The sequence below is a fragment of the Montipora capricornis genome, chromosome 13 (assembly GCF_036669925.1).
Source record: "Montipora capricornis isolate CH-2021 chromosome 13, ASM3666992v2, whole genome shotgun sequence".
Classification (NCBI taxonomy): Eukaryota; Metazoa; Cnidaria; class Anthozoa; order Scleractinia; family Acroporidae; genus Montipora; species Montipora capricornis.
The window spans coordinates 43987458-44009957 of record NC_090895.1 but is presented as its reverse complement, the minus strand read 5'-3'; the positions used below and the strand labels follow the sequence as shown (position 1 = coordinate 44009957).

Here is a 22500-nt window from a genome sequence, read left to right as displayed (position 1 = left end):
GACATCTCTTAAATAGACTGGCCCAGCAAAATCGACACCAACCTGGGTGAAGGCAAATTCATCTGATACTCTGAAATCTGGGAGGGGAGGCTGAGGAGGAGCATTGTATGATCTCCCTTCAAGTTTCTTGTATGTAGCGCAAGGCGAAATCACGTCACGTACGGTCTGTCTACCCCTTACAACCCAGAATCTTGACCTTAAATCAGTTAGTGTTTCTTTGACGCCGTTGTGCATGACGTTGCTGTGACTCCTATTGATCATAAGAACAGGGAATTGATGTTTCCGGGGTAGAATCGCAGGAAAACGGGCTGAATACGGCAGGGGCGCATTATGTAGTCTTCCTCCACATCTCAATATGCCCCTGTCGTCTTCAAAGAGACCCAAGGAATGACGCGTCTGTCCGAAATCTTCTTCCTCTCGCACATACTTCTGGACATGCTTGATCCACCACAGTGCAATCTCTGAATCCAGCCAACATACACATTCAGTGATATTAAAAGCTGGACCAAGTGCCTTATGAACGCTTGTGATTAGTCTTGCAAGCACCAATGCAGACAGAAGTTCTAATTTGGGTGTGGTGACACCAGTAAGGGGTGATACTCTCGTCTTCGAGGCAACAAGCTTGCAAACAACTGAATTTTCTGGCTGTATCCTAAAGTAAACAACACCACCAAAGGCTTTGTCTGATGCATCTCCAAACCCTTGCAACTGAAATGTACGAGTCTCAACACAGTTTAGTCTCGATGAGTAACATCTGTCGATTGAGAAACTCGAAATAGTTTGTATGTCCTGTAACAATGACTTCCACCGTTCCAGTACGTCTCCGTCCAGAGGAGCGTCCCAATCAACATCCCTCTTGCAAATGTCTTGAAACAGTATTTTGAATGCAACAAACATTGGAGACAGTATTCCAAGAGGGTCAAATATTTTCGCAATAGAACTGAGAACGACTCGTTTTGTGATCTTCTTGCTGTAAATCAGGAGAGCGGTGATGCTGTATCGCTACTTGGCCCTACTATGACTTGATTCTATTTGCCAACTCCTGATCATTTGTCAGCCACTTACGCATGTTGAAGCCAGCTTCCACGAATCTTTTCCTGAGTTTGGAGTAGAAGTCATAGGCTGAAGGAACATCAGGCTTTGAAGAAGCCAGGTCATCCACATAAATAGAACGTAACACTTCCTGAACAAATTCTGGATCTCTATCCATGTACTTGTTCAGATGATGTCTAATGGTTCCATTTAGGAGAAATGGGCTGGAATTAACTCCGAAGACTACTCTGGTGAATCGCATAATGAGTACCTTCGGATTGTCAGTAAGAATGTCATTAACTCAAAGAAATCGCAGGAAGTCACGGTCCTCGGGAGCAATAGCAATATTCAGGAACGCCTTCTCTATATCGGCAGTAAGTGCAACCTTGTGAGCCCTGAATCGTGTCATTAAATCGAAAATCATGGGAGTGAGGGGTGGTCCAGAGTACAAGCAATTGTTGAGGCTTGGTCCATGATGCTTAGCAGATGCGTCATAGACTACGCGGAGTTTAGTTGTGTCCTTATCAAGCCTGATAATTTCTCGTGAGGTAAATAGTGGACCTTGCCTACTTCTGTTTGTTCCGTCAAGTTCACTGGTTCAATAATGTTCCTTTCAAGTTTCTCCTTAACGACTTCATCATAGTGTTTGAGGACTTCGGGTTTCGATTTTAGTCTCCGCAGCAATGATTCCAGCCTCATTTTGCTTAAATGATAGTTGTCTGGGAGTAAGGGATGATCTTCCTTGAATGGCAATTTGACTTCATATCTTTCTCCAATGTGCCTGATGTCTTCAATGAATTTCTCATAGACCGTCGGTTCATCGTGTTTGATTCCTAGTGTTTCTAAATCCCAAAAGTGCTTAATCTCTTTTTCAAGTGAATCTTCTCCTTCAATGAGTTTCCCTGCCCTAGCACAGGAATACCATCAACTGCCTCCACTGCAAATTGAACAATGTCACACTGCCTTAGTTTGGCAGTAGACTCTTCGAAGGTCTTGATCAGTAATGTGTCCTGGCCAGCCACAGGTAGCTTCAGAGTGTTCTGCAAGTTCTCTGAGATGTAGCTTCTTTGACTGCCACTATCAAACACCATTCTGGCATTGACAGAATGTTCACCACTCCCTGGCTTGGAGATGTTTGCTCTTGCTGTCTGCAGAAGTACACTGGATTTAGAGCTGACAAACATACTGGTAGATGAAGCTTGGAATGATGCTACAGTAGGGTTGAGTGCAACTCCTTCATTAAAGGCTGCAATTCTTCCTTGGGGAGTTGATTGTTTTTCCTTACTTGAATTTTCACAGATAGAGGCATGATGACCCAAACCACAGATGTGACATTCCTTACTACACCGATTGGCGAGGTGGCCATTACGTAGGCATCTGAAACACTATCCTTTCTGTCGAAGCAATTGCCTCCTTGCAGAGATGTCAGTTACCACATTACATTTAACAGATGGATGTGACCCCTTACAATAGGTGCACCAAGGGCCTTGATGAATGCTTTTCCCACCGTCCACAAACAAGGTTGAGGTTGTCGATGGTTGAAATACTGGCATACGCCTTGATGGGTTTGGCGCCTGAAACTCCTTATTCCCCACCTCTCCAGGGACATGTTGACAGTTCCCACGTAATTGTAGCTCCCTTTGGAATTCGGACATAATATCCCTTAGGACTCACGTTTCAGACGTTAGATTTCGTGTGATGGCAATCCTGAACTCTTCTGGCGATTTTTGCATGATCAAGGGCGTTAGAAAACAGCCATACATTTCTTGAGAAATTTTCAAACTCTCGAGGCTACGCATATGTGATTTCACCGTATCATACAGATTACGAAGCCGTTTCACTTCATGAATGGACGTTATTTTCGGGATTTTAGTCAAAGCTTCCATGTGACTTGAAATGGCGATTTGACGATTCCCAAATCTCTTTTTCAGAAGATCAATAGCCTTCTCATAATTGCCATTTGTCAGAGGCAATCCAGCGATAACATGGGCGGCAGACCCTACAAGCATTGATTTCAAATAATTGAACTTATCTGCTCCATTTAGAGTGCTGTTTCGATGGACAGCCGAGTCAAAGGACTCCCAAAACGGATACCAGTCGATTGGATTCCTGAAGAACTTCCTTAGTTCGAGTTTTGGCAGTTTGGCATGGCTCTGAATTGATACATTCGCGCTAGATCCTGCTTGCACGATGTTCAAACTAGATTCAGCATATCGTGAAAAGTTCCTTTCGTGATCCCTTTCCGAAGTTAAGGCCGTTTCCAGATCAATAATACACTCCTGGATTGCACTGGCGAAATCGCAGCTAGCACCCGCATCTTCTTGGATTTGCGAGTCGTCAAGAATATATTCGAGAACCGTCTTCATTTAAACTCTTGAGCTCCGAAGATTTATCCTCCAGTGTAGATTTGAAGAACTTAAGCTTTTTCAGATCAATAGATTCTCCACTAGTCAGAGACTCCCTTGCTTCGGCTATAATCTTTCTCACAAACGTCCGATGGCTCTCAAGGATCGTTATCTTCTTCCTCAATTTCTTCTTAGTTTCAGCCATGTTTACCTGCACTGATTTACTTCACTTCAATGATCTTTCCCGGCTTGAATTCCCGGGTCTCGGCACCACCAAATATATAGAGGATATTACAAGGTGGCGAGAAGATATGAATTTTATGTTCGAGTGGCAAGAACAATATATTGTTCTTGCCACGAGAACATAAAATTCATATCTTCGAGGCAACGTGTAATGTTCTTTTTATTATATGGAGACTAAATATTGAATATTTCCGATTTTATTGTGTTTCAAAATAGTCAAGTTTTACAAATACAGCTGGGCTTTATAAAAAAGGCGGGAAAAAAGGCGGGAATTGTGACGTCATTGAACGATACGACACTCACAAAGGTGACATACGGAAAATACGCCACTCGGGTCCCGGATGAAGTGGCGTATCGAATCTACGAGTGGTTTAGTTCCCAGTAAAACACTCTCCTCCATATAATATATAGTATGATTTCAGAACTTTATTCCGCAAAGACTTAGAACTCTCTAGATAATTCGTATTTCTCCGAATGAACAGACTCTTTTCTACACGAGAGATCGTGAACTTGAGACTACAAGATCCATGTGCGAAGTAAAAACACTCGATACAAAAGTGTCAATCAAAAAATCAAACTATCCGATTTCGTATTCGAGTAACGCAATAGAGTACAATGTAACGCAATCCTGTTCCAACAGATGTCAGTAGGCAACGGAAAATCGTGTGTCCAATTTTAACCAATGAGGCGCACTGATTTTAGTCAGTGAATGGAGATTGAATATTAAAATTCCGATACATAATAAGGAACCTGGCCAAAATGGTAACCTCGCCACATGGTACACAGGTTTTCCAGGATACTGGTGCAGGTATATCTTGTTTCGTCCAGCAACATGGCGGCGAATTTATTTGCGATGTCGATAAGAGTCAAGACAGCGCTGTTTGCGTCAACGTGACACATAATGTCTTTTTCATTGTATTTGGCGTTGAATATTGTGATAAAAACAAATCGAATCGATATTCGTCATCACATGCAATGGTCAAAATTTTTTGTGGCCGAGTAAATTGTAAAATCGCACACAATGTAGGAACAATTGAAATGCGTCACTACATGGGGTCACGCCTAGCAAAACCGGTTTGAGCATGTAGCAGACCACACAAAAAACACTGGATACAAAAGAAATGTCCACAAACCAATCGCAAACAAGATTAATAAAAAATGAAAGAACTAACACAGTTTAACCCTTCATGGAAAGCAAAAAATAGGAGCAGAAAATCTAGGATAACGCGAAAACTAGACTTAACCACCAATTATCGGGTAAAAATTTCAATTGAAAGCTTGGGGTTTCTTTTGCGATGGGCGGTTTTTAAGAAAACGTTTACATAATCTATCTTCAACAGTTGTCCTCACAGCATTTCTCAAAGTTCTTATCCGCCAGCAGTACACAAGAGGGTTAATAGAGCTATTCATGAAGGCAAGAGTTGAAACAAATGCATATGCAATTTTCACATTGACTGTGTATCCACTGATTTGATGAACGAATGACACGCAGAGGAGAGGCAAAAAACATACTGTAAATATACCAACAATGAAAAAAATAGAGGTGGTTGACTTCTTGCACTGTAATAAGCTCATTAATCGACCATCCTTTCCTTCAGTTTGACTCAAGCTAACACCCATCGCATGAATTTGGCGCTCGTGCTTTCGAACACACTTCAAGACCTTTGCACAGGCAAAACATGTCGATAACAAACACAGCGAAAGTAATGTGATCAAAATGGTGTTGTAAACATTTGGTCGAATGAGGAAGACTCGTAAGACAGCTAGAGCGATGAGGAAAATCCAGAAGCAGGCGATTATGGATAGTACGCGCCGTACTGTTACAATTTCATTGTAGCGTAAATGTAGGTACAGCGCAAGCCATGTATCTAAACCAGCAGCGGCTATCGTGAAAACAGAACCACCGGTGGTTATATGTGCAACAACTTCAAGCAGCATCCTTGTAACGCAGTACATTTCCAAGCGGTGGAAAATTTCACCGATCTTGTGAAGAATAAAAGATGGCTGTGCAAGTAATCCAACCATCAAGTCACTACCAGCAAGACAGCAAATGAACACGTTCGAGGGAGATTGAAGGGATGGGTTTTTCCAGACTGTGAAAATCACAGCCGCATTCCCAGCGATGGCTGTTACTGAGAACAAGGAATTGATAATCGATGTTAAAATGTGCGTAACGTAAAGGAATCTTGTCGAGTTAAAATTGACGTCGAACATGAAACATGCCTCCCCTTTCACATGGATGGATGAATCGGCTGGGCTAAGCGATGAAAAAATCGACAAATTTGTTGCCAATTCCATCTTCGTTTCAGCATCCGTTTGATGAGCTTTTCTTCGTAACCCGAAGCATCGGTCATGTGCCAGTTATGATTACAGTAGGTGGCTGGTAAAACATAGAAAGTGCTACTAGAAAGAGCTTTCGTAGTGAAAGTTGTTGGTAAATTTTCACTGGCTTGCCCGGATTCGCTTGGGTGCTACTTCAATCCAGTAATGAAAGGAAGAAGCGCTTCCCCTTATGAAGTCCGCGGAGACAAAGAAACAAGTAAACTTAAATCAGTCTGATGGACACTCGGCTGTGACACAATAAATAATTTTGAGTCTTTGAATTACAGTTTCGCATCCATTGATGAACTTCTGACGATATTAAAGACTTTCCAATGAATATTCCGAAACCGAAAATACGTAAGACTCTGCATGACAATAATATTCGGATCGGAAAACCTTCCGTCTTTATTACATCAAACTGCAATCCATGATTTCCATAGCGTATTCCACCTGTCTTCCATTGCTAGTTGCTATTTTAATGGCCTAGAAATAAGAGCATGCTTGAATACCACCAAATCACATTTGATCTGCCTTCAATTACATTAATTAAAGTTTTCTTAAGATAACAAAACGATGTATCCGTACTTGCTTTTGCTTTTCTTTAATTTTCAGTCTCAACGGTGATGCTTGTATCGCCGGAAGGTGTAGCCGAGTCAATATTTTAACATGTACATCTTGCTCTGAACATCACAAGGAGAATCTTCTCCAAACCAGTTTTAAGAACGATTTATACAAGCTTTCAAATTTTTACAGGCTAATTTGCTGTCTCAAATCACCGAAAAGCTAGGTGCATGTCTAAATGCTTTTACGGTCAATTCACAGTAACTGTCGCTAGTTATAAAAGCAAGTGGGAATAATTTTGATTTTATTACATTGGCCGAGACTCGCGCAAAAACAAGGCAAGGTGTCACTCAGTCATAGCTAAAACAAATCCCAAGAAAAAAAGCAGTAGTAAAATCTTTATTGCATACGTTCCTAATTGGATCGTTTTAGTGGTGTTGCTCGCAAAGCCAGAAAAAAAAAGCACACTTTTTGAACTATATCAAATACTGTGGCAATATGAAAGACAAATACTGAATGAATCAGCCACGCATTTTCATATTTAAACTAAAAAGCGCCATATTTATGACTGCTCCTGAATTATAAAGCCAGCAAAAATTCAAGACCAACGTAATTTCAACCTTGTGACATGATTTGCAACGCAGTTATTTTCTTCTCTTACAAGTTACGTTGATTCCACAGTAACCACGATGACCTTCAAATAAATCCCTATTGTGCTTTTATTTTTTTATTTCCTTTCATCAGAGTGCATAGACATCATGCTATGGACCCAAGTTCTACAAACTCTCGAAAGGACAAGATTTTATCAAGTTAATTAGGCTGGATGCTTTGATTGGTTCGAGCAACGCTACATGCTCATGTTCTCGGAGAAGTTCAATTCTATATTTTTCGTTTTTTTCCGCAGCTCAAATACGTCAATGAATATTTTTGCTGTCATCCACTGAGACGACTCAGCTGGAGTGTCTATCAAACCATTTGTAAATGTTTCCCTAATCATATGTTATTTAATAACTTTCGGAAACAGAAAAATTGTTTGTTCAATGAGCAGTTAATTTATATGTTAATGACACAGGCGACCCAGACTCGGAGGCGGGAAAAAATTATAAGGATTTGTATGGGAATCTCGATGGCAAACTGAAAGAGATATTTACACGCAAAAGTTCTCAATAAAAAAGGCGTACTTTATCGTCCTGGTGACTTTCTCGCTTTTTGTATGGCTATTTGCCTGATTGAATGGAATTTAAGCGACTTCTCAACTTCCCGAGTTGTCACTCATACATAAGTAAGGCCGTTGGCAAACCTCGATCGGACCGGATCAATAACAAAGTTCCCGCCAAAAGTAGACACATGAAATCCCTCGGTCACCAGTTAAAGTTACTTCCCACCATCGTGGCTGAAATTAATCGCACTTTCCTATCTTTTTACTGTCCTACTACGTTCCAGACAAAGGCGCTTTTATAAGTTTGGAATAAATTTGAAAGCGCAAGTCGTCAAACGTATTCGGGAGTCAGTCACGCTTGACTAGCAACGCAAAACCCCATAATCAAAACAAACAGTAGGGATAATTTCGAACAACTCTCGAACAAATGATTTCCTTCGAAACTCAGGATAGCTCAAGTTTTTAAAATTCCATTTCAATTTTTACTGAAAAAATTAATAGGTTTTTCAATTCTGGCAAACTAGTTTTTGTAACTGACATACGGAAAAAGGAAATACTCATGGGAATTTAGACAGTTAAAAATTGTCACGCTGTTGTAAATTTAAAAAATATTGATGACGCATGGCAATTGATCATGCGCACAAATCGAGACTGGACTGACTCATCCATTTCTTCGGATGAGCGGCAAAACAAAGAAATTCGAGCCGGCTGGCAGAGCCAACTTTCCTCTTCCCGACTTATCTGGGAAGATCGAAAGAGTTTGTCCCATATTCACCGATAATCACTTCGCCTTCGGCGAATAATTGTTAAATATATATTTTACATTGTTTCACAGCTTATATGCTACAGCAATTTAAGCAGTGACATAAAGCTATTGTTAAAATTAGGTGCACAGTTGCCAAAGCAGCGTGATTGCAATTTCGAGAAGGATAGTGTGGGATTTTCTTCTTATTTTTTCCGCGGTGAATTAGCAGTAGAAGAACTGCTTAACATGTTCAACAAATACGGGTTGAGGAAGAAGTTAAACACAAAAAGTAAAGACAAATTTGGTTTTATCAACGGACTTGATAATGTAAATTGGCCACCGTACAGAGATTCTAAAAGCTGACGTTTCGAGCGTTAGCCCTTGGATTCGCTCTGACGAAGGGCTAACGCTCTAAACTCCGTTGATAAAACCAAATTTTTGTATACTACTTCCCCACCCACGCAAAACCACAATTTCTTTAGAAACTACCCCCTTCAAAACGTGTAGAGCCTAGTTTTCACTAACGACGCAAGAACAAGCTCAAGGAGGAATACAAGCACAAGAGATTCGTGTCAACTGAAAACTTAAACGCTTCGGCTGCGAGTGGAATTTGGAACGGGTTCTTCTTCGTTGGACGAACATGACATCTTGCGTTCAGCTTGCGTTACGTCCCGTTTTCCACACAACGCAAGCGAACGTAAGCATATGCCCAAGCACAAGGAAAAGGAAAAATTTTGATCTTTGAGCTTGTGTTTATGCTTGCCTCATTCCCGTTTTCACGGTGAAGCATCGATCGTAAAAAGTCTTTTTACGATCCATGCTTGAAGCGGCAATAAAAACCTTAAAACATGACATGAGTTCTTCCAACTATGAAATCGATGGAGATTAATTTTCGCGAAAATGTAAAATCATAATACTAATAATACTATAAAAGAATGAATTTACCAGGAAAACAAATGGCTATGTGATATTACAAGTACTTTACCAACGCAACATTAAGTACCCTTTTTGCTGAAAAGTGGAACATTGTTTGTATGTGATAAAAGACACCAGCTTATTTCTCCTATCTTTTGAAAATATACGAAAAGCCTTGTTATACACAAAAACAAGTGCGATACATTTTTATTTTATAAGAAAGTTTAGGCTGGCATTAGCCAAAATTTTAGGGCATGCGCTTGGCCCACTTGTTGAGCGCCAGGGGCATGGGGCACATAAACATCGACAATGTTGCGTGCGTTTGGCCAGGGCATCCAACACCTGTCGCAACATCATGCAACAATGTTGCAAGATGTTGCGTTGAAATGTTGCGAGCGTTTGGCCAAGCCTTAAGTCAGCAAAGTCAATTTCCCTGACCAAGATTAGTTTGTTAATCATCCTGGAGAAACTTTTCACACTATTCGCAAGGTCTTCTTATTGCACGATACGCTGACGAACAACTCAGTTTGTAGAGGGAACTTAGTATGCACCTTATTCCAAGATGGCCGCTATTTTAGCATTCTTTTGTTTGCTTGCAAATTAGGCCTCGTTGCCTCGTTCTTAAACTTAAAATTCAAAAGAATATTTAACCCTGAACGAGGCAACAAGGGCTAATTTGCAAGCAAACAAAAGAATTTTAAAGTGGTGGTCATTTTGGAATAAGGTGTACACCACACAATTGTGGTAGGCTCAAATTAAATAAAACTAATAATAAGCCCCAACTCTAGAGTTAGACATCCCGCGTATACCTGCACTGATACATGTATACACTTTGTCAAACGCCCCAGAAATGGCGACTTTTTATCATGAAAATTAAAGATATAGCACAAAGATGAAAGTTGGGTAAAATAATTAAAAGCTACTCGGACCAAATAAGTTGTCTTTAATTAAAAACGGAGATCGAGACACACAAACCTTTCAAGCGCCAGTTTCACTTGGCGGGAGATCGATGCACGATATCAAATGACAGTGAAACATAACGTCCACAGCAAAGAAAAAAGTATTCAAGTAAACGGATGATCGCGGGTTATAAACGTAACTTGTTATTAGCTAGAACACCTGTTATCCGGTTTACCTCTTGTATTAGAGAGGTTACTAATGTTGAAATAAAAGTGTGGAGAGCAAACAAATTTGGTCGTTTTAATTACAATGTCGAACAGCAACGTTCTAAATAGTAGCGCGATCAATTTGCAGTGTTCCACCTTGGAAACAAATACTCAGTTTACAGAGTATCTTTTTACTGCGCACATACTAACATCGATTCTCAACGGTATTTCATCCATCACTGCTATCACTGGAAACGCCGTGGTGATCCTTGTGGTTTGGAAAACGCGGGAGCTTCACACCCCCTCCAACGTTTTGCTGTCCTGCCTAGCGCTCAGTGATTTGACCGTAGGTTTAATCGCGCAACCAAGTTTTGTGATCCACAAGATAGGCGAGCTTAACAACAGCTTTAGTATGTACTGTACTACCAGGATACTGACAGAATCTCTTGGCTTTATAACTGCGGGTACGTCAGTTCTTACAATGACCGGGATATCCATAGAACGATATCTTGCACTAAGTCTTCATTTGCGATACCGAGCGATTGTCACAACAAAACGTATATTAATCGCTGCATCTTGTGTTTGGATCTTCGTCGTCCTATTATCAGCGTCAAGATTCTGGATCGCAAACGACGTTATCTTCAACATGATTTCCCTCCCTGTGATTTTTAGCAGCTTAGTTTTCACTTTACTAGCTTACGCGAAAATCCTAAAGTGTGTTCGTCGCCACGAGAGGCAAATTAGCGATCAAAACAACCTCCCCGAATCATCTCGGTCAGTGAACTGCCAAGTTTTAAAGATAAATGGCTACAAGAAGTCCACGCTCACGATGGTATACATTGTGGGAATCTTTGTTTTCTGTTATATCCCGTTTTTGAGCGTCAAAATTTTGAACAAGACGAAGGGTTATACTGTGGAAGTGAAGACTGCCTACTTATACGCATCCACTCTTGTGTTCTTAAACAGTTCATTCAATCCAGCAGTGTATTGGTGGCGCATAAAGAACATGCGAACGGCAGCAAAAGATGTGTGTTTGAAATGTCTCGGTGTCAAACGTGAATCCGTAAAAGGAAAAACTGCCTTTCAATGAAGCAGTTTCAACTTTACAAATGCTTCCTTTAACGTAGCGTAGCCTAGAGATGGTCATAGTATACCAGGGTAAATTTCTCGCCAACCATGGTTAAATTCTCTTCGCAGGTATTTTAGGTGTTTATGATGAGCGCATTTTAAAGAGAAAACCGGAATCACGCTTTATTTTAAAAATTCACGAAAAAATGACTGAGACAAGTGGCTCGGTTTTCTTCGAACCTGCCCTGCCAACCTTCAAAACACTAATTTTAATTTGAACATTTTGCACAAGCATTGTGCAGGAGACAGGTGTTCGACTGCTCTATTGTTAGCGTGTATACAAGTTCAGTGTTTATTTAAAATTATTCGCCGAAGGCGAAGTGATTATCGGTGAAAAAAAAAGAGAAAAAAAAAAACATTTCAACACGAAATCATCTTCAACTTACAGTGGCAAAACGACTACTGGCAGCCATGTTGTCCGTCGAGGTGATTATCGTCTGATAGTCCGAGATAGCGAGCTAATGAGAGCGCGCGAATTTGTATAATCACCTGTGTATTTATACCAATTATATTTAGATTATACCGATAATTACTTCGCCTTCGGCGAATAATTGTTAAATATATATTTTACATTGTTTCACAGCTTATATGCTACAGTAATTTAAGCAGTGACATAAAGCTATTGTTAAAATTAGGTGCACAGTTGCCAAAGTAGCGTGGTTGCAATTTTCGAGAAGGATAGTGTGGGATTTTCTTCTTTTTTTCCCGTGAATCAGCTGTAGAAGAACTGCTTAACATTTTCAACAAATACGGGTTGAGGAGGAAGTTAAACACAAAAAGTAAAGACAAATTTGGTTTTATCAACGGACTTGATAATGTAAATTGGCCACCGTACAGAGATTCTAAAAGCTGACGTTTCGAGCGTTAGCCCTTGGATTCGCTCTGACGAAGGGCTAACGCTCGAAACTCCGTTGATAGCCAAATTTTTGTATACTACTTCCCCACCGACGCAACACCACAATTTCTTTAGAAACTACCCCCTTCAAAACGTGTAGAGCCTAGTTTTCACTAACGACGCAAGAACAAGCTCAAGGATGAATACAATCACAAGAGATTCGAATCAACTAAAAACTTAAACGCTTCGGCTGCGAGTGGAATCTGGAATGGGTTCTTCTTCATTGGACGAACATGACACGAGCCACATTGGCGGAAGACAAGTGTTCGACTGCTCTATTGTTAGCGTGTATACAAGTTCAGTGTTTATTTAACAATTATTCGCCGAAGGCGAAGTGATTATCGGTTAATATTCACCGAGACGAAGTCGAGGTGAATATTCACCGATAATCACTGAGCCTGAGGCGAATAATTGTTTTAGTATATATACCAATATTATTATTATTATTATTATTATTATTAAATACACAGGTGATTATTTCAAAAAAGAGAAAAAAAAAACATTTTAACGCGAAAATCATCTTCACTTACAGTGGCAAAACGACTACTGGTAGCCATTTTGTCCGTCAAGGTCGCGGATTATCGTCTGTTATTCCGAGATAGCGAGCCAATGAGAGCGCGCGATTTTGTATAATCACCTGTGTATTTATACTAATTATATTTAGTATATATAAATACACAGGTGAATATTCACCGATAATCACTTCGCCTTCGGCGAATAATTGTTAAATATACATTTTACATTGTTTCACAGCTTATATGCTACGGCAATTTAAGCAGTGACATAAAGCTATTGTTAAAATTAGGTGCACAGTTGCCAAAGTAGCGTGGTTGCAATTTTCGAGAAGGATAGTGTGGGATTTTCTTTTTTTTTTTTCCGTGAATCAGCAGTAGAAGAACTGCTTAACATTTTCAACAAATACGGGTTGAGGAGGAAGTTAAACACAAAAAGTAAAGAAAAATTTGGTTTTATCAACGGACTTGATAATGTAAATTGGCCACCGTACAGAGATTCTAAAAGCTGACGTTTCGAGCGTTAGCCCTTGGATTCGCTCTGACGACGGTCTAACGCTCGAAACTCCGTTGATAAAACCAAATTTTTGTACACTACTTCCCCACTGACGCAACACCACAATTTCTTTAGAAACTACCCCCTTCAAAACGTGTAGAGCCTAGTTTTCACTAACGACGCAAGAACAAGCTCAAGGATGAATACAATCACAAGAGATTCGTGTCAACTGAAAACTTAAACGCTTCGGCTGCGAGTGGAATCTGGAACGGGTTCTTCTTCGTTGGACGAACATGACATCTTGCGTTCAGCTTGCGTTACGTCCCGTTTTCCACACAACGCAAGCGAACGTAAGCATATGCGCAAGCACAAGGAAAAGGAAAATTTTTGATCTTTGAGCTTGTGTTCATGCTTGCCTCATGCCCGTTTTTACGGTGAAGCATCGATCGTAAAAAGGCTTTTTACGATCCATGCTTGAAGCGGCAATAAAAACCTTAAAACATGACATGAGTTCTTCCAACTATGAAATCGATGGAGATTAATTTTCGTGAAAATGTAAAATCATAATACTAATAATACAATAAAAGAATGAATTTCCCAGGAAAACAAATGGCTATGTGATATTACAAGCACTTTACCAACGCAACATTAAGTACCCTTTTTGCTGAAAAGTGGAACATTGTTTGCATGTGATAAAAGACACCAGCTTATTTCTCCTATCGCGTAATATCTTTTGAAAATATACGGAAAGCCTTGTTATACACAAAAACAAGTGCGATACATTTTTATTTTATAAGAAAGTTTAGGCTGGCATTAGCCAAAATTTTAGGGCATGCGCTTGGTCCACTTGTTGAGCGCCAGGGGCATGGGGCACATAAACATCGACAATGTTGCGTGCGTTTGGCCAGGGCATCCAACACCTGTCGCAACATCATGCAACAATGTTGCAAGATGTTGCGTTGAAATGTTGCGAGCGTTTGGCCAAGCCTTAAGTCAGCAAAGTCAATTTCCCTGACCAAGATTAGTTTGTTAATCATCCTGGAGAAACTTTTCACACTATTCGCAAGGTCGTCTTATTGCACGATACGCTGAAGAACAACTCAGTTTGTAGAGGGAACTTAGTATGCACCTTATTCCAAGATGGAAGCTATTTTAGCATTCTTTTGTTTGCTTGCAAATTAGGCCTCGTTGCCTCGTTCTTAAACTTAAAATTCAAAAGAATATTTAACCCTGAACGAGGCAACAAGGGCTAATTTGCAAGCAAACAAAAGAATTTTAAAGTGGTGGTCATTTTGGAATAAGGTGTACACCACACAATTGTGGTAGGCTCAAATTAAATAAAACTAATAATAAGCCCCAACTCTAGAGTTAGACATCCCGCGTATACCTGCACTGATACATGTATACACTTTGTCAAACGCCCCAGAAATGGCACAAAGATGAAAGTTGGGTAAAATAATTAAAAGCTACTCGGACCAAATAAGTTGTCTTTAATTAAAAACGGAGATCGAGACACACAAACCTTTCAAGCGCCAGTTTCACTTGGCGGGAGATCGATGCACGATACATAACGTCCACAGCAAAGAAAAAAGCATTCAAGTAAACGGATAACCGATTTAGACTTCAGATTAAAAAATAGATAAAACAATACAAGGATTTTCATTTGTTTTGGTCAATTTCGTGCTTTTAAGCAAAAAATTTGAAAGTCAGATTAAATCTTCGTTCAAACAACACTACTTTCACTCAAAAGCCACTATCACTTTCATTATATTTTGGTAATCAGTTGTTGTGCGAAGTCATATTGCTCGAGATCGCGGGTTATAAACGTAACTTGTTATTAGCGAGAACACCTGTTATCCGGTTTACCTCTTGTATTAGCGAGGTTACTAATGTTGAAATAAAAGTGTGGATAGCAAGCAAATTTTGTCGTTTTAATTACAATGTCGAACAGCAACGTTCTAAATAGTAGCGCGATCAATTTTCAGTGTTCCACCTTGGAAACAAATACTCAGTTTACAGAGTATCTTTTTACTGCGCACATACTAACATCGATTCTCAACGGCATTTCATCCATCACTGCTATCACTGGAAACGCCGTGGTGATCCTTGCGGTTTGGAAAACGCGGGAACTTCACACCCCCTCCAACGTTTTTCTGTCCTGCCTAGCGCTCAGTGATTTGACCGTAGGTTTAATCGCGCAACCAAGTTTTGTGATCCACAAGATAGGCGAGCTTAACAACAGCTTTAGTATGTACTGTACTACCAGGATACTGACAGAATCTCTTGGCTATATAACTGCGGGTACGTCAGTTCTTACAATGACCGGGATATCCATAGAACGATATCTTGCACTAAGTCTTCATTTGCGATACCGAGCGATTGTCACAACAAAACGTATATTAATCGCTGCATCTTGTGTTTGGATCTTCTTCATCCTAATATCAGCGTCAAGATTCTGGATCGCAAACGACGTTATCTTCAACATGATTTCCCTCCCTGTGATTTTTAGCAGCTTAGTTTTCACTTTACTAGCTTACGTGAGAATCCTAAAGTGTGTTCGTCGCCACGAGAGGCAAATTAGCGATCAAAACAACCTCCCCGAATCATCTCGGTCAGTGAACTGCCAAGTTTTAAAGATAAATCGCTACAAGAAGTCCACGCTCACGATGGTATACATTGTGGGAATCTTTGTTTTCTGTTATATCCCGTTTTTGAGCGTCAAAATTTTGAACAAGACGAAGGGTTATACTGTGGAAGTGAAGACTGCCTACTTATACGCATCCACTCTTGTGTTCTTAAACAGTTCATTCAATCCAGCAGTGTATTGGTGGCGCATAAAGAACATGCGAACAGCAGCAAAAGATGTGTGTTTGAAATGTCTCGGTGTCAAACGTGAATCCGTAAAAGGAAAAACTGCCTTTCAACGAAGCAGTTTCAACTTTACAAATGCTTCCTTTAACGTAGCGTAGCCTAGAGATGGTCATAGTATATCAGGGTAAATTTCTCGCCAACCATGGTTAAACTCTCTTCGCAGGTATTTTAGGTGTTTATGATGAGCGCATTTTAAAGAGAGAACACCGGAATCACGCTTTATTTTAAAAATTCACCAAAAAATGACTGAGACAAGTGGCTCGGTTTGCTTCGAACTGGCTACGGCCCTGCCAACCTTCAGAACACTAATTTTAATTTGAACATTTTGCACAAGCAGGAGTTATTCTGTTTGGTATATACAAGTAAATCCCCGAATATTATATAAGATTAAGTTAAGCGACCATGAAGCAGATTCTATCAGTTTAAAATCAATCTGCGTTTTCTTCACAGAAATAATTTTGCGTACTTCCGGCTCTTAACTTGAACACAACTGACTTAATGTTGAAAGTCATAATAAAATATAGGGAAAATGCCCTCTTCTGGAACACATTTACGTAAAAGCTATCTTCGCAGAAGAATAGAAGCAACAAAGGTGGTGATAATTAATGTTTCCCACTCAAAGAACTGATTAGTTTGGCTCAAAACTTACATTAAAGCTCTTATCACTTTTTTGCTTATTGACTGAAGTAAGGACAACGTTGTTGAAGCTTATTTCAAGTGTGATTGGAAAACAAAATGCATTTCGTGAGAAAACCCTCGTAGAGAAAATTAAACGTTATGGAGTTCTTATTTTAAAATAAGAGATTGTCGTGTGACGCAGTAATCAATTTCTGGTGGATTGATCACTGCAGAGACCTAACAAAGCTTGGTTATGGAGATCTTCTCAATGTTGTTAAAATGCTGCCAAAATCCCTCTTAGTGGGGAAAATTTAACAGCTCATTCAGTAAATAATGTTCTTAATGCAGCCAAGCAGCTGTCAATCTCATGTTTAATTTAGCCTTCTTTGAACTGTTTGAAAATTAAAAGAAACCTCGTATTTACCTATAGCAAAAACGGCAACACAGGATTTTCATAGTGACGAGAAACGTGTACTATTCGACGCGGCAAAAATGAGAAGCTCCATTTTGTTCTTATCGAGATGCTTGCAAATTTGTTCGAATAAATTATTAACACCAAACCTTTCTCCGCGTCAACTACGATTTTTTTTTGGTTAAAACCTGAAAAAAGTGCAGTGCTTTTTAGTTGCCAGTAGCTATAAATTAGCTGCTTCATCCATTGTAAATCTTCACTGGTTAGTAAAGCTCAGTCCACGATTCTTACTTAACTTTACAATTACAACTGCTCCTCACATTGCTTTGGTTTTTTTTGCGGGCTACCTGTTTAAACACACATACTAATACGTTTATCGATTTTCGATCAAGCTGCCCTCTTTTATGACTATTTTTCTTTCATTTTGAAACAATGTTGTTCTTTCTCTGTCATATTTTCCTATGTCAATCAATCAGAAGAACAAAAGATATTTTATCTCTGAGTTCTTCAATGGTAGATCGGTAGTAAATCGATGAATTGGAAATGGGGATATTAGACAATTTTCTAAGCGAATTAGTTATCACTACATTTTATGGAGCAACGTGCCCAGTAGTATTACTTACTACTGATATTGTTAGGTGTCTTTAAAAGACACCTAACAATATCCATTCTCAAATGCGACTTGAACCACTATACACCAATAAGCTTTCAAGCTTTCTGCGGGCTGGTCTGATCGAGAAATCGTATTATGTATCCCGTTTTATAACGTTTACGGTTTGGAGCAATATTTTCCCTTTCAAAGCTCTGGGCTTTTTCGAGATTTCTGGAATGCCCTCCTTAATTGCGCACTGAAAGAATCAATACTGAATTTCCCGCCCCAAAGAAAATCGATCATGATTATTAACAAGATTTTGTTTTCGTTGAAAAGATGCGTTTCCTGTTTCCCATCCTAATAATACAACGGCGTAATCTTAAAATATTTGATCAAGTGGAGTTTGAATTCATGTTTTCAGTACGTTTTTCTTAGAAGTGTTATGAAACCTAGTGTGAGTGTCTAGCAAGCGGCTTGCATCAAGCGAGTAACTTCGGTTGTTCGGAAGTAAGATGGGCTCGAATTTTCAAATATTCGGACTCAGACTTATGAGGCGCTCTAATGTTTTGGACATTTTTGGAAACATGTTTCCTAGATATTTCGGAAATGTAGTGAAGGATTTGAAGAGTGCGTAGCGCTAAAATTTAATGGAATTGAGTAAGAGCCATGATATTGCAAATAGCACAAAATTTGAAGTTTTTCAAATCTTATCATTTTCGCCTGAGTTTGTTTGAGAAGCACTCTTTAAGAAAACTTCCCCTAAAATTTTCGGGGGAAAAAAAAGAACGATAACACAATGTTAATTAAGCTTTTGATCAGACCCGTCGCGATTGCCAGAATTTTCGGATGTGGCAAAAAAAAAGCCACCTTGAAATTTCTATAGACCTGCAATTCGCGTAGAACATCCGAACCGTGAGATAAATGTTTTGTAGGGCAGCAACAAACTCACCAAAGGAGCTTTTAAAGCACCGACTGTCGAAAATATTTTGGGTAATTCTGACAAATTTTAAGACACGCGGTCCTTTGTTGCCCCTGAAACCACTTATAACCAAGAAAATTGATTTTATTGCAGTGAAAAAGTATATCAACTTCTCAAAAAAAAAGGAATAAATACATAACAAAACGAATAAAAGGTTTAAAAATGCAAAAGGCAACCGGTCACCTCCAATGATTTGTTTGCCATTAGTTTTTTAATTATTTAATAAATGTGGTGAGCATCTGGCTAATGGTTGGCTTGTGCAAATAAAGCAGAAGTTTCGGGAAATCATTCGGGAATCCTGACACAAGAATTGGTAAACAGGCATTTTTTTTTCCGAAACAAGATAAAATGGCAAATGCAAAGCGAAAAGCAATTTGGAAACAGGCCATACGTTCGACTCTTGAAGGAGAAATCGAATTTTTAGTTTCGAGAATGATCGAATCCGGCATCAGTTATTACTACATCTCTTTAAGTTAAAAAAAAAAAAATGGGCATACGTTTCCAGAGCCTACGTTACCCTAGTAACTGGCAAGGGAAAGATGACTCTGGCAACGAAATTGGGACAACTTCAAGGACAGAAACTTTTTCTCCTTCTGGCGCTGCGGGCGCATGCATCACTCGAATTTTTACTGGGTTGCGAAAACCCAGTCGGAATCTGCGTTATATTTCTCAGTCTTTTTATTTATTTTAATTTTATTTTTTATTTTTTCCGTGTCGGTTAAAGTCTTGTCTGTCAATCCCATGCTAAGTGGTGTCTTTGTGCATAGAGTCTTCTTTGCGTATTTTGTTAGGTTTGAGGGGGCTGGGGTAATGCTTAGATTTCTCTGGTGCACACAGGAGAACATTTAATTAACCTGCAATGGCATCGAAAGTCATTGTAACGCGAATGGCGTTTTAGTGCATCTTTAAACAAAATTTACCCTTATAGAGCTCAAGAATGGTACATCAATTGGATAAACAAGACAGGCGGTGCAAAATAAATATCTGGAATCTTAAAAGCGACGAGTAATGGACTTCGACAACAATCTTTCGCCTGTCGAGCCGAAATCAAAGTGAGCTGTATATTTAATATTTTGCCAAGCCAAGTGTGTTGTTATGTAAAACACTGAAACCAAATGGGAAATCTCTGGTAAGTTGTGGGTTCAACAAAGACAGAGAGGTAATCGAACACCTTAAGTGGATCTGTGATCTCCGTTCTCTGGCTACTTGTACTCAACTATGCACAGTCTTCCGGTAACAATTGGACATTTCACTAATTGTTGTTAACCTTCAATGGCGTCGAAAGTGATTGTAACGCGAATGGCGTTTTAGTGGATCTTTAAACAAAATATACCCTCATGGAGCTCAAGAATGGAACGTCAATTGGATGAACAAGACAGGCGGTGAAAAATAAATATCTGGAATCCTTAAAGCGACGAGTAATGGTCTCCGACAAAAATTTCATTTTTCGCCGTTGGATATCAAGTGAGCTTTGCTTCTAATAATTTACTAACTTGGTATTATATACAACACTGAAGTTAAATGGCTAATTTTTTTATGGATTTAACAAACATTGTAGGAATCGAACGCCTTGAATGCATCGCAGTGTTTACTAAAGTCACATCTAAGTTGTCTGGCAATTTACATATATTTTGTACTCAACTCTGCAAAACTAAAAAAAAAATTGGAAATGTAACAATGAAGAATTATTTGAATGAAAGCTTGTTGTGTCTTTTGTGCTTCATTATTTATGGTCAAGGTTTGAAAAGGGTTTGATGTGAACTGTCAGAAAATTATTTCATTGCATATACTTTAATTGTGACACAGATTGTGTCTTGCTTGCACGCACGCAATTGAAATAGGAAGAGTTTTTTGCCACTAATAGCAAATATGTTGTTTACTTCAATAAATTTTTCGCTGGAAAAGGTTTTTTCTGAGATTTCCAGCCTTTGAGAATTTAACATGTGTAATTTTCGAGCTTAACAAATTTGCATACGTGGGTTGAAATGTGATACGGCAGGAGTTTTGTGGTAGAGCAGTGTAAGCAGCCCATAACTCACGAAAATACAGGTCTGTTGGAAGCGTGCTTGAGTTTCAACAAAATAAGCCCCAAAATCAGCAAGAAATAGTGACGCTGATGAATAATAAAGTAGCTGCTATTTCCAAAACGATGGAATTACCTGGTGATAAATAACCTCGACTTGAAGAATAAATTTTTGACTTTGCAGAAACAATGGTCAACCTCAAGAGTTGGGCGATTGTGATCTTTGTGTTGAATTCGCACATTTCTTGTCAAACTTTATAACACTTGAAAGAAAAAGAAAACTAACAAAAACAAAAACCCGGTATCTTGCCACAGATGCTTCAGTGTTTCGCGAGTAAACACGCCGAGGTAACTTGATCACGGCGCCCGCTGAATTCGATGTCACTTTCGATTTTGCGATTTACTTGTGGAGCCAAAAGTACAATAACAAAATTGAACGTAGCAAAAATCTCTTAATGTGTTTTTCGCTGATGGTAACTTTTTATATTCGCGGTTCAAAATTAATGTTGTTTTCATGTCGTAAATTTTGTTGCTGATGGCAAAATATGTAAACAAGCTGTAAACAAGCTTATGCAAAAATCTCAGGAGACACGATATCCACCTTCTCTTAGCAATGCTTTACTTGCTGATTCGTTTGCTGACTTTTTGAATGCTAAAGTTGAAAAGATTCACTCTGCCCTTGTGGCAAGAAACAGAGATCAATCGTTAGCGGATGATAATGAATTGTTTACCAATGTTGCTGAATTAAATAACTTCATAACGTCAGTCAAGATGACGTTAAGGAATTTGCTTATAAGCCTTTAAGCAAGTCCTTTGTCTTGATCCTCTGCCGGCATCACTACTTAAGGATTGCTTTCCTGTACTCGTACCTACTATTACCAGGATGGTTAATGTGACATGTGTCAACTGGTTATATGCCTATGCCCTAAAGATTGCTTCTCTTTTACCTACATTAAAAAAAACCAACTGCTGATTTCAAGCAGTTCACAAACTTTCGGCCAATTTCAAATTTAAAGTTTATTTCTAAGCTGGTTGAAAAGTCTGTTGCAGTTCAACTGACGAAACATCTTGACGAGAGGTTTCAGTCAGCATACAAAGAATTTTATTCAAATGAAACAGCACTACTTAGAGTACATAATGACATCTTGTGTTCTTTGGATCAAAACAAGTCGGTTATATTACTCTTATTAGACCTTTCAGCAGCATTTGTTACGGTGGATCATGCAATACTAACATCCCGACTCTCGAACCGTTTTGGGGTGAAGGGAACTGCATTCACGCGGCTTGGTTTAAGTCTTACTTAACCTCCCGCCAACAGTTTGTTAATGTAGAAGATGGCATGTCATCAAGGCGACCATTGTTGCGTGGGGTGCCTCAGGGGTCTGTACTGGGCCCACTGCTGTACCTTGTCTACATTGCGCCGATTGCTGATATCATCAAAAAGCATGACTTACTATACATCTGTACTTCAGTGACACGCAACTATATATTTCCTTCAATACCAATTTGTTGTTGCGCTGATCTTGATGAGGCAAAGTTTCGTATT

At 39.3% G+C, this 22500-nt stretch overlaps 5 protein-coding genes across 5 annotated transcripts in view; 2 read left to right on the top strand and 3 right to left on the bottom strand.

Moving 5' to 3' along the window:
• Nucleotides 1-897, bottom strand: part of LOC138030865 (uncharacterized) — a 1092-nt gene extending 195 nt beyond the window's left edge. Inside the window, exon 1 of the mRNA XM_068878728.1 lies at nt 1-897. This exon is cut by the window's left edge and continues 195 nt beyond it. Within this exon, the coding sequence (XP_068734829.1) occupies nt 1-897 (897 nt within the window).
• A 118-nt stretch (nt 898-1015) lies between these two features.
• Nucleotides 1016-3398, bottom strand: LOC138030864 (uncharacterized). The gene is made up of 4 exons (XM_068878727.1): nt 2707-3398; nt 1993-2316; nt 1603-1939; nt 1016-1303 (listed from the first exon to the last, which is right to left on the bottom strand). The coding sequence occupies exons 1-4, from the start codon at nt 3396-3398 to the stop codon at nt 1016-1018; spliced, it is 1641 nt and encodes a 546-aa protein (XP_068734828.1).
• A 647-nt stretch (nt 3399-4045) lies between these two features.
• Nucleotides 4046-6384, bottom strand: LOC138029573 (adenosine receptor A2b-like). Its single transcript, XM_068877282.1, has one exon. The coding sequence runs from the start codon at nt 5916-5918 to the stop codon at nt 4887-4889; it is 1032 nt and encodes a 343-aa protein (XP_068733383.1). The 5' UTR covers nt 5919-6384; the 3' UTR covers nt 4046-4886.
• A 4080-nt stretch (nt 6385-10464) lies between these two features.
• Nucleotides 10465-11686, top strand: LOC138030253 (adrenocorticotropic hormone receptor-like). Its single transcript, XM_068878153.1, has one exon. The coding sequence runs from the start codon at nt 10532-10534 to the stop codon at nt 11516-11518; it is 987 nt and encodes a 328-aa protein (XP_068734254.1). The 5' UTR covers nt 10465-10531; the 3' UTR covers nt 11519-11686.
• A 3227-nt stretch (nt 11687-14913) lies between these two features.
• LOC138030252 (adrenocorticotropic hormone receptor-like) lies at nt 14914-17850 on the top strand. The gene has a single exon (XM_068878152.1). It carries the CDS (start codon nt 15400-15402, stop codon nt 16426-16428), a length of 1029 nt encoding a protein of 342 aa, XP_068734253.1. The 5' UTR covers nt 14914-15399; the 3' UTR covers nt 16429-17850.
• Nucleotides 17851-22500: the final 4650 nt, after the last annotated feature.